The sequence below is a fragment of the Thunnus thynnus genome, chromosome 10, assembly GCF_963924715.1.
Source record: "Thunnus thynnus chromosome 10, fThuThy2.1, whole genome shotgun sequence".
Taxonomy (NCBI): domain Eukaryota; kingdom Metazoa; phylum Chordata; class Actinopteri; order Scombriformes; family Scombridae; genus Thunnus; species Thunnus thynnus.
The window spans coordinates 32,630,857-32,643,600 of NC_089526.1; the positions used below are offsets into that span (position 1 = coordinate 32,630,857).

The 12,744-nt window shown below is 37.7% G+C and overlaps 1 protein-coding gene across 3 annotated transcripts in view; it reads left to right on the plus strand.

Annotated features, from left to right (window-relative positions):
- Positions 1-12,744, plus strand: part of grik2 (glutamate receptor, ionotropic, kainate 2) — a 290,842-nt gene that overhangs the window by 258,089 nt on the left and 20,009 nt on the right. For 2 of the 3 annotated variants that reach the window (XM_067602509.1, XM_067602511.1), the window contains one exon: positions 8,282-8,532. In XM_067602509.1, coding sequence (XP_067458610.1) covers positions 8,282-8,532 — 251 coding nt within the window. Of the gene's footprint in view, positions 1-8,281; positions 8,533-8,824; positions 9,501-12,744 lie in introns of those variants that run through there. The other variant, XM_067602510.1, reaches the window with a different exon arrangement.

Below are 12,744 nucleotides of genomic sequence, written 5' to 3' on the forward strand. Positions count from 1 at the left end.
AAGGGTCCTGAATGCATTTATGTGAGATAGAAGATCTCCAATGTTGTGACCTGCGGTGACTTAATCCACCCCAACCCTCAACCCCCCCACCTCTTTCACTACATCCCCAGTACTCTATGGGAGGTGTGTGATAGAGAAGGGACAAAGAGGATATTAGGTAGAGAGCTTGCACAGAATGAAGATGCAGCATGGACTAAAAGTTCCTACATTTACCATATACCACCTACCTTTGTGGGGACAAGTTGTCCAGTTACTGATGATGAGATGTGTCATTTAGGAGAGGCCAATCAAAAGAAGGGCTTATGAAGATTTCTGATGAGCTCATTGGATGGACCAAAAGTGTGACACTCTGGGGCTGAAGAAGGGTGGAGGTGGGATGTGTCAGTCAGACACTGAGATGACACATGACGGCAGCTCAGAACATTGAACATAAGAACAACATTGATATAAAAAACATAGACATGGATTCCATTCAGTTACTTCTTTTTTTACTTTGTCCAATGCCATCATTTAAAATTCTCACGTTCAACAGTATCAGTTACATGAGGGAAGTATTATGTTTATGCCAAATAAGAAATAGTTAAGGTATGGTTAGAGTAAGGCAACTAAAAGACTGTGGTGGTCTGTGCACTGAACTGTGATGCGTTACATGCCCATCCACCACATGGACCTCTACAACCTTTCTGCCTTGCTAAAAAAAAGGGCACACTGCAATGCACTGGCACTAAATGTTGCCATTGGATGCAATCCAAAACATTTACCCCAATACCTGAAAGTTCTTTAAGGTACTTTGGCTTCTTCTCAGGACTTTCCAAGTACTGTAATTACAGTAACACTGTGTATCTACATTCATTAGAAAGTGGCACTGCTGAATAATAAGTAATGGAACTCAGTTGGACAGAACTCAAACATGTTGTGAATACTGACCAAATTTAAGAACTGTTCATGTACCAAATTACATCTACTAGATTTATCTTATAAAGAAAGTGTGAAACCCAAGTCACTGCCTAATGTGTATCTAAAACAGCAGCCATAATGCTTCATAGTTTACCAGAGTCCCCAGAATATAATCATGTAATCATTTAGTTACACATATTTATTTGTCCTAACAAATCTCTAGATGTATTACAGAGAGAGCAGAATTGTTCTTGCTGGGCTAAAAATACACATGTTCTGAATGTCAGGCGTTGTGGCATATTTGAATATCTGGGGTTTTTTTCTTCATTGAGAGACAATGCATTAGGGATCTGTATGCTATTACTCTGCTTTGATCTGGCAGATTACATCTATGTGTCTTATTCTGGATTCAGCATGGCCTGTCACTTCGCTCTCCACTCTTCCCTGAATTGCAGGATTAAGTGCTTCTTTTATGGCTACACATGCAGCGGCCTGTTTTCAGATCGCTAATTAACATATTCTTTTTAGCACTGACAGGGAGAACAAAACATTCCTCCATCACCACCAGCCAACCAGACTGAAGAGTAAAAAATCTCACTAGATTTTCAGTCTGAGTGAGATTTGATTTACAGTACATTTCACCTTGCTTATTAATACAGCAATGTGTGCAGCATCATATTTACATTCAAGCATCAGCTGGGTGTCCAAATCCTGCTTTATTTTCTTTAATTAATCATATCTGATGGTGACTCAAGTGTGAACATTGAAATATAAGGAATTTCCATCAGGCCCACTTGAATATTGAGTTGCAAAAATCACATCCTGAGCAATATAATTTGCATACATCTTGTATTTAAACACCTACGTTTGAGTCAAATTTGTATCTCCCAAAATACTATCTGTCATGTCACTGTCACCTTTGTATCCACACTTGGGAGTTGCTACAACAAGATGGATGAGTGCACATGTTCAAGGCTGAGTCAAAATATGTAATACCAGTACTACATCACAAACCAAAGCCCCTTTCAGACATGCAGCCTTTACGTTCACCCCTCAACATCTAACATAAGCCCCCTTTTATACAGAGATCCCTGCAACCTGTCATTATGCTGGCTTTGCTTTTTTACACTGAACCGAACAAAACCGGCATAATGCTCCCCCTGTGTGTGATTTTAGATAACATGCCGGCGTTCCAGAATCAGAGGCATGACGTGTAACACAACAGCATCAGCGTCTTGTGTATGTAGTCTTGCCATGCTGACTGTCCCTTTTACACTGACATCAATCCAGCAATTTAACTATCTCCGCTGCCGGCTTAATGGCGGTACAACAATGCCCTCATTCCGTGTTTGTACCTTGTACTAGTAAAAGGGGCTATTGATTTACATTACAATGTGGCCAATAGTTGCTAAGGGTTCTTGCTCTGGACCAAAGTGTTGGACTGACAGACTATGTCTACATGAAGTCGGCTAGATTCTAAAACACTGTTTTTGAGCAAAAAAGATGTGTCCACAACAGGAGTTTCAGTTCATTTCTAGAAATATTTCTGTCCACATTAAAACACCAAAACGGGTAATTCTACCACTGGGCATGTGCAGAGGACAGACGAGCAAGTCAACCACAGAAAACCTGCAAAGAAGAAATGGTATAGGCTACTATTTCTGTCTCTGCAGCGGCTTCCTGATATTTAGTTTATTGTGAGCAGATTACAGCAAACAGTTTCAGCAGAGAAAGGTGGTAGATAGCTGCGTTTAACTCTAAACAAGCTATCAAAATAGACAATAAAGAGAACAAGACTCACATGAAGCGTCTGCCATCTTTGTGTTTCTTCTTCTTCCCCTTCCAATGAAATGCTGCACTACTGCCACCATCTGTTTTGTCATCAATATGACAGCATTTCTACAAAGCTCTGTTTGCCACAGTCTGGAGGCCGTTTTGAAAAAGCTCAGTTTTTGGACGAGAAAAACGCTGCTTTAGTCTGGACGTACGGCCAAAAAGGAGAGAAAAAGAAGCGTTTACGAATTTAGCCGGCTTAGTGCTGACATGGTCTAATGACGCTGCCAGCCTCAGGCCTCATGACTGGACCGACATATCAGTTTTGAGCAGTTATTTGTAGCTGAGAATAAAGGCCTGTGGTGTTCATAGAGCCTTGAAGTATCATAGCCGAGGCCTGCCTCACGACGCCATCTGCTTATCTGTATGAAAATGGGGTATTATGTGGCTGGAGGATCTGATGTCATGCAATATATTTTACAGCTCCAATGTAATACCCATTTACAAAGGAAACACTGTTGCTGTATTTTTAACTCAGTGGGTCAGGAGGCATCAGATTGTTCACCCATTTCACACTCATATGAATATGGGATACAATACTTGCCAAAAACCCGGCTGGCAGGTCTTGACTATATGACACAGTGCTCATGTTCATCCTGACCATGATATCACAGCTGAGGTCTTACCATTTGTTTTGATCGAACAGGGCTGGCCCAGTTTCAAGGCTGCCTGTGTTTTGTCTAAGCGAGTGATTTATCTGACACAGGTTGGCTTGCTGTTACTCTCTGGAGCTGAAGGGAAGGTATCTACTGTAGATGGCAATGAATAACAAGGACCGGAGCAGGATTCACATTCACTATCACCATGGTGATAGATGCTTTTGAAACATGCTGGCCAGCCGCTCTGAAATAAAAGAGTCAGATAGCAGAAGCCCTTGGGCAGAGATGAAGGACAGAAGAGATGTTAAAGTGTGTGAACATGGCCTTGTGGCTGGAGCCATGCTGCCATGAGGTTGAGGGCTGCCGCTCAAAGCTGCGCTCCAGCAGGAGAGTGCAGCTTATCATGGTCACTGTTTACGGTCTTTTGGGTCCGCTACATAATACTGTTGCTAAACTGGCTCTGCATACTAACTGTTAATCACAGAGATTGCTACTCCACCAGAGCCAGCCAATTGATAATATTTTCTAATCTAAACATGTTTTTCTCCCCTGTGCTCCAGGGAGAGCTCATTTTAAGTGTTTGCGATAATAGGTGTTATTAGTTTTTTAAATAATTCAAGCTGCATTAATATCCTGATTGCGGTGTATATGCTTGTACCACAGGGAAGTTTGGGGAGCAGGAGTCTGGCAGGATTCAAGTTTTTTTTTTCTTTTGTTTCAAAAGGCTTCACCCTTCAGGTTTAATCAGGGATCTCGACGTGTGGTTTTGATCAGCAGAGCTGTGGAAGGTGCTGAGTGGGGAGGAAGTGGAGGAGGAAGTGCAAAGGCTGCTGGGAAAACAGAAGAGGGGTGGGGGTGGGAGAATTCATTGGGTGCTCTGCAAACATTTCATACAGGCAAGAGGGAACATTTCAAGACCTGCTCTTGGGACGTTAACTTGTGAGTCCAAGGAAACAGCTCACAGGGAAAACATTAACACAGATTAACCATGGCAACTGGTTTTAATTAGACAGCTATACAAGTAGAACAAGTGGAAATATAGGCCCCATAGTTGTCTTTGAGTTTTATAAGTTTAGTGTTGTTGGGCTCTTAAGGACAATAAAATGGCAGTGTTAGACATTATCATCAATATTTTACAATCTTAAACATGCACAATAAAATATACCCAACTGTAGACTGGGAGTACTGAATACTCACCCCATATAACAGCATGAAATAACAGATGCTAAAAAAGTCAATGCTAACATACTGATGAAGCAAGTAATATTGATCATTTCTACCATCTAAATTTAGAGTGCTAGCATGCTAACATTTGCTAATTTCAGTTTTTGGTTTAGTGTTGCATTTTGTAATAAGCATTTCCCAACAATTTACTTGCACCTTGTCCCAATACATACTGTATCACCTGTACTATTCTAACTATGGGAGTAGTCGTAATAGAAGTAATAACATAGCTATAACACAATTTCACATTACATTACATCATATCACTCATCATATAACACTATTATATTGTTGTCATTGTGCTTTTATATTATTTATTTTTTATATTTTTTAATCTGTTATTTTTTTATTTATTGAATTCAAGGAGTGTTTTATCTGTTTTCTGTATGTATCTGTTGTAACGTATAACTTTCCCCTCGGGGATCATTTAAGTTATCTTATTTAATTTTATCTTACTTTATCAATAAGGTAGTTGTGTGATGTGGGTAAAACATTTTGTCTTGGTCAGTAGTCTGTGGCCTAATTGGAAGTTTAAATGTTATTGTTGTAATTATGATTGAAGAACAGTTCAACGGTAAGTAAAGTTATTATTTGCTTTTCATTTTTCATCTTTTTTAAAAAAAATTTATTTACCTATCCCTGATTTCTGTTTGTGCAAAATATCTTGAAAAAGTTATTGGTAAAATTGAAATGTAGTGTGTCACCACCAGGCCAAGTAAATTTATGGGTTTGTTAACATGTCTAGTTGGCAGCACAGTGTCTCAATGGTTAACACTGCCACATCCCAACAAGAAGGTCCTTGGTTCCTGCCCGTAGTCTATAGTACTCTCATGGGGTTTAGTTGAACTGGAACATTTACATTGGTTTTATGTGTGAATGTGTTGGTCTATGTGTAGTGACTGTACAGCTGCTGAGTTTAAATCTAGCAACTTTGTTAGGACACAATATACCCTTTGTGCAGTCATGCTCCCAAGAGGAAGAACCTTATTGATTTTGGTGACCTCATCATCTGTCCCATAGCTCCACGGTTAGGCCAGACTTTGACTACACTTTCTATAACATCTATCCAGTAAAAAAATTGACTCTGGAGTAACTTCAAGGATAGGATCACAACAGAAGTCTTAGTTACAAAAAACAAATGGTAATCTTCAAAGTTAGTAATTTTAGTACAAAATACAAGCAAGAAAACAGAAATGGAGACTTTTGTACTTAAACAACTGTAACTGATTGTAACTGTGAAAAGGCTAATTCGTGTGAGTAACTCCAGCTGCTGAAGCCTGATATTAGCCTCAGCTGAACTTCAGAAGGTTTTTTTTGCACAAAATGAGGACTGTGTAATGTAGGGATCTCTTGACAGCCAGTATGGAGAAGAAGAATTATTACAGAAACAAACAGCTGTTGAAATTTATTAATGAACATGTGAGTAATGTTTTGATGAAGACTTTCAAAAATGTGAACCTAATCCTTTAATCATAATATCAACATTGCAGGTAAATGGGACATATGAAGCTAAATACCAATTAGCAGTATTTGCCAGCTATATGAGGTCTGGTAATCAGAAGAGTAAACATGTTTAAAGCAATATGAAGACAGTAATGGGGATCCAATAAGAGCTAATCTGGACCCCTGAAAGTCTTCATTCCAGTACTTGTAGCAGGTTAAATATTTTGATATTTTTTATACCTGAAAGAATTTAACTTATTTTTTGCTGCCATTACCTGCATTTTGGAGAACTGTGACAGCCATAAAGAAACAAAGCTAAGCAAGACACAGCCACCAGCTACAGTCTATAAAATTAAGTGCTTTTATATGATTCTTGTGTTGAATTGATGCCTCATTCTTTACTGGGGGGAACTCACATTCTTTACACAACGTTTGTTTTGAAATACCCTATGAGAAAGGGGCAGACATAGCAGATGTTTCAATGTGATAGAGGCACTGGAAAACAATCTACAGTGATGTAAAATCTATATTGGGCAGAGTAGACAAAGTGTCTTGTGCCTGAATACTGAATATCCCATCCTAAATAGACTCAGCAATGTAGTTGTCTTACTGTACGATACTCAAAAAACAACCTTTCAGAACACACGGCTGGACCATGAACAAGACGTGAGCCCTATAAATTAAGTCATTTTCAGATACTGATGACTGAGGCATCAACAGAAAAATCTTATGACTGTGATTTTACATGTGAACATGTAAATTATTGAGAAATCATGTAATTATCACAATACAATTTCATGATAAAGATATTTGGTAAAATAAGCTATTCAACAAAATAAAATCATTGCACAATAAAAAACCTAATCCACATGTAGTTTGGGATACTTTAATAGATACTAGACTCTGAGGGAATCTGAGGGAATTTCAGAAACAGTAGATACTGTAGATTATTAAGAGTAAGCATATTTAAGCTGATGTATTTATTTAATATTATTTATATATTTAATACTTCAATGTATTTCATAGAATTTGGTCTTTTTACGTAGAACCAAGTGGGCTGGATGAAAATGAACAGTATCATTTTAACCTGATAACAACATGTTAGCCTGAATTAGTTAAACCATGTAAACCATCTTTCCTATTCTGTACCACAATTACCTTAAAGGGATTTAGCCAAAATGTAACCATAATCATTCCATTATATGGAAAGAAAATGATCTGAAAAGCATCAACATGCTCAACCAGTACAATGATAAACCAGTGTACACCCACCAACGTTTCCAATCATAGGCTACAATTAATATATCTATACTACTACTAAAAGAAACGGAGTCAGTTGACATTGGGTTTAGGTACACTACAGTCTTCCCTTTCTCTTATTTACAGTATATTTCAACATACTGTCTATCATAGTGCGAAGGTGTCTAACTGTGCAGTGATCTCAGAATGTGATGACCTCCATCTATTCATCAGCCTGCTGCTGCACTGTTGCTGCATGATGCACACAGGAGGAAGTGTGCTCACGCTGGGAGAGAATAACTCATCAATAGTTTAATCCAAAAAACAAAACTGATGAACACAGACTCACTTATTGTGGTTATTATATCCATAACATTAATCCTGCTGTTTCCTTAAATTATACTAGACACTGGACTGCAGTGTATACGGGCAAAGCTGCACTGCTAAGAAACTATGTAAATACAGTTATTATTGATCAGCCACACAGGATCAAGAATAAGAGACTCTGCACACACATTTTCCATCCAAAGTTACCAGTTTTTACAGCGAGTTGCACACGAAGATCCAGCCGTAAACACGTCATAAACATACAGTAACAGAGTGAGCTGTCTTACCTTAAAACAAGCATTTTTTGTACAGTTTAAGTGAAAAATCATCCATCACCATCATAAAATCCAGGGCTCTAACTACATCGCTGAAGCTAACAGCTATTCTGCATTCTGAGATAACTGGGAGGTTTCCTTCTTGGGATAATGAACATTTTTCCATCCATTACATCTGCAATTTGTGCAGTTCAAGGCACAAAACACCTTCATATGTTGATCTCCCTGTAAGCTCTCAGTCATTCTACTTTGTTTTCTCTCCCTGGCATGCACATGCATCTCAATGATGATGTCTATAAGACAGTACTTTAAACTTTGGCACATAATGAAAGCCACTATTCAGTAAAGGTGACAATCTCTCTCCCTTACTCTTAAAATAAGACAGAGGCACTGATTCAATCATATTGGCTGCTCATTCTGACCTCATATCTTTTGGTCCTTCAGGCTCTCCGTACAGAGATAAGATCACTATTGCCATACTGCAGCTTCAGGAGGAAGGGAAGCTGCACATGATGAAGGAGAAGTGGTGGAGAGGAAACGGCTGTCCGGAGGAGGAGAGTAAAGAGGCCAGCGCCCTTGGGGTGCAGAACATCGGCGGGATCTTCATCGTCCTGGCTGCCGGACTCGTCCTCTCCGTTTTCGTGGCTGTGGGAGAGTTCCTCTACAAGTCCAAACAGAACGCACAACTTGAAAAGGTAAGAAATACCTCTGACATCAAGCACTGCTTTGTTATTTAAAACAACGATAGCAGAATTTCTTACCATTACCACATGTGCCATGAAAAAGTCTCATGGCAAAAACATATAAATATCTAAAGATGCTAACAAAATGAAACAAAATATATGCTAAATATATATTTTATAATTTAAAATATATAATTTGAAGAGATCATCTGTTTGCCAGTTTTCCGGAAACTCACACTATAATGACAGTGCTATATCATATGCAGTAAGATAAGGGTTGGTTTCTTTGCATTTATTCACTTAGGCCCAATGGCGACAACGAGATAAGAAACGTGAGGAATTCTGCTGTCACCATGGATCCAAGCTAGACTTTAACCACCATCTCAAATGACCTCAAGAAACACTCCAGAAACTTTTTTCTATTGTAATCTAACATGATCTAAAACTGCCCAAAAAAATTATTGAACTGTTTGTTTCTGACACTCCTGGGGGAAATGGGTTCACTAAGAGCAGTTAAATAAAATGTTTGGGAGTGTTGGAAGTAATACACAGTTGGATCACAGGCACATGTATTGCAAAGGTTTGCTCTACTGCATGACCCACGTCTTCAACAGTCACATTCACTAACACATACCCCCCCCTCCCCCCCTTTCTGCTGTCCATTTCCACTCTGCAAACTGCCATCCTCCTTATACTGCAACTATTCTCACTCTTCATATCTGTGTAAATAGCCTGTTTAGATCAGTGCAATAATACAACACAGATCTGTGTTGTTAGACTGGAACATCCCAGCAAACATTCTGACACTGAATAGTTGCTGATAAAACGCTCTGCACCTTCAGAGACATACACAACACATTAATGAAATAGTGAGATTTTGCCATAAATGTATGGACCTGGGGTAACTGTTAAGTGTCGACTCTGCATATTATAACTTATTGTGCTCAAGGTACATCAGCTGTAATAAATGCTTCACTTTATTTTGTCTTGAGGAGTACATTTTAAAAATCTGTGATTCAGTTATATTTTTTTAATGCAGCTGATAAGCTGATAAACATATCTAAACTGCTGTACTTATTTCAATGTAGATCTATTCTAGGCTAAGTGCAGCTGTGTTATCAGCGTGGGTATCTTAACATACTCTGTAGTAAAGGTTCCTCATTGGGATCAAGTGTATAAAAACATAACACATACACAGCACCTGTAATATGTGCTGCTTGATATATACTGTAAATATGTATAACATAGTATGTATTATATAGAAAACATTAATTATGAGTTTCATCTATTTTTTTCAGAGTTACAAGTGGTGCATTGTTTAATGAAGAATAGATGTACTGTAATGTGTTTGCATTAGCAGGCAATATTATTTTATAGGCTACAGTCGGCTGCAGGATAAACACTAAAGCAACTGCGTGGTTGATGTTCATAAAATAGTCAGTTTAGTCCAGTTAGCTGCTTCCTCAATTAACTCAATAACTAACTGGGATTTACTGTAGCAGCCTTCAATATACAGTTAGCTACAAGCTAATATCTACGACATGACTGCATAAGCTCTGCGTTTGAATTGTAGCTAATAAATAAGAGAGAAAGATGTGTAACAGATGCTGTGGACTGAGAGGAGCGCATTATACCAAAAATCTACATTTATTATGGTGGAAGGTAGAGAGAACAATGTTTTGCTAGCAGAGACAGAAAAAGGCAACAGAAGAAATTAAATGTAATTGTTAAAATTCCCATTTCATGATTTTCTAAAAAAAAAAAAAAAAAAAGAAGAAGAAAAAAAAACTTTACATGAAAAAGGGTAATGTTTTTAGTCACTAAGATATGTTTTAATACTGTTTGATAATTTGTTTTTCATTTTAGTAATTATGCAGATGAAGAATGATATTGCCTACTGAGATCATTTAGTCCAAGATTACTGAACTATTAATTTTCACATAAGTATATGTATATTTATACACAATGTAAACGTTTTATTGATTTTATACAGAATATTCTACAGTATAGTATAGTGTAGTATGTTAGTAGATTAGTGTAAATACAGCACTGGGCCACAGTCATCTATACCACATATCTACTACTGAGATCATTTTGTGCAATCTGGACCTATTTATCATTTTGACATTAATTCAAAACAGGTTTGAAAGCTAAAACATTTTCTTATAAGATCACACTGTCAGAATTATGTAGCATTTGGTTAGACATACCTTGTTGAAAATATGTCATAAAACCTTTGAGGGCAATTACCAAATGAGCAATTATCTGATACTGTCAGTGACTAGAGATGGCATAAATTATTTAACCAGGTTCTCTTCCTGTGCTGTTTTGCCTTAAAAGTAATAGGCTCTCATGGGAGGACAGATACATTAATTCCAGTTTCCGGAGCTGTTCAACATTTGATTGTATTGATTGTACAGTGTTTTAGCTTGGCCCAGTGACCCTGTATTGATGAGTCAGAGATCCATGCTGTGTTGCTCTGTTAAGTGAATATGTTATACACATAGGTATGAATGCACAAACATACAGATATTACGTAAATGTACATACACATTACAAGGCTGTGCCTTTGAGTAAATAGGGTTGAAAGCACAGCAGTGAAATAATACATTATACAGAACATGTCATGGCAACCAGGGTTAATAATGTTACTTTATCACAGTGATGTTTACCTGCTAAAATGTGTCTATGACTGGCAGTCATACTGCCTCCTAGACAGCAGACAACATTCTACCACAACCACACACTATACAACTAGTCAACATGAACAAGATAACATCTAAAAGCAGCTTTTATTATTTTATTAGCTCCTAATGAAAACATTCAGTTCAGCATATAGTGACAGCTAGTGCAAAATCAGATGCATTGACAAAATAATGACTATCTGAACATACACTAAAAAAGCTGATATTATCTTACACACAAAAAAAGAAGAAAATATGTATTTGTGATGAAAAACAACAAGATGTTCTGTATTAACTTACATATTATGGACAAAATTTATGTCATAAATATATTCCTTCACCAAAGTTAAGATTCTGTTACAATAGGTTGACTTATTTCATGGAGTCACGGTGAAAAGCGCTTGCTCAGCTCATTGATAAAACGCTGTTGTCTAACTGACTGCACAGATAGAATCAGAATGGACTTAAGGCTAAAAGGAACAGAAGAGACATTTTTTCTGTGGTAACATAATAATGTGTGTATTATTAACAAACACAACTTAATTCTGTATAAAACATGAAAAAATCTGAATATTTTACAAACCTGCCCAAACAGATTTAAAAATAGGAACTTGCATACAGGGCTGCCGCTGGTGCTCCACCTTATTGCTAAAGGTCATGTACGCTGGGCAGTAAGACTACCAGGGGTGCATTATATGGTGCTCCAGGTGTACATCATTTACCCCTTGCAGGGTTATTGCCAGGGTTATATTATATGTAGCCCTGACCATTTGGCTACTGGGGTGCATTACATGGAGGGTACATAACCTACAGCAGAAGCCTTAGGGTATATTACATGTGTGCAGGATCCTGTATAATGTACCACAGGGATTAAGGCTGCCAGGGTATAGTATGATAGCTAGTGCATACAAGTTATAGTAATAGTTGGGGCTCTGCCTCACATCCAGAGATAATGTACCCCAAAATATAAGCTCATGCAGAATCCTGTATACATGTAATGTACCATAGTCAATAAGGCTGCCAGGGGTACATTAGTAGCCTATTAGTACCCACCTTATTGGCAACCATGTACCCATGGTAACTTACATTACATACATTCCATGTATGCATGATTTTGCATAATAAACCTCAGGCAATAATGCTGCCAGGCATACGTTACATGTCACAAAAGCATTCTTTTCACTAAAATAATAACCCTTATTTAGCTTTTGCTGTTATTATTCTCTTAATAATGTTTAATTTTATATGTGTAAAGGGCAGTGATAAATGGTAATACTGTAGTCTTTCAATATTCACAAAACTCCACCAGTAGAAGTTATGGGCAAGTATTGACATCAACTTTCATATTAGGATTACTATTGTACTTCCGTAGGTTTCTAACATTGGTGCAAGCAGTCATATTAGCATCAGTGTTCCAAATCAAAATGCTTGCTGGGAATATGAATTGAAAATCTCATAAATAGTGCACTTTTGAACTTCAAATATACGTTTGAGAAATCCAACAAGTAATCACCTAATTCATCTGAATCCAGTGTGCTTT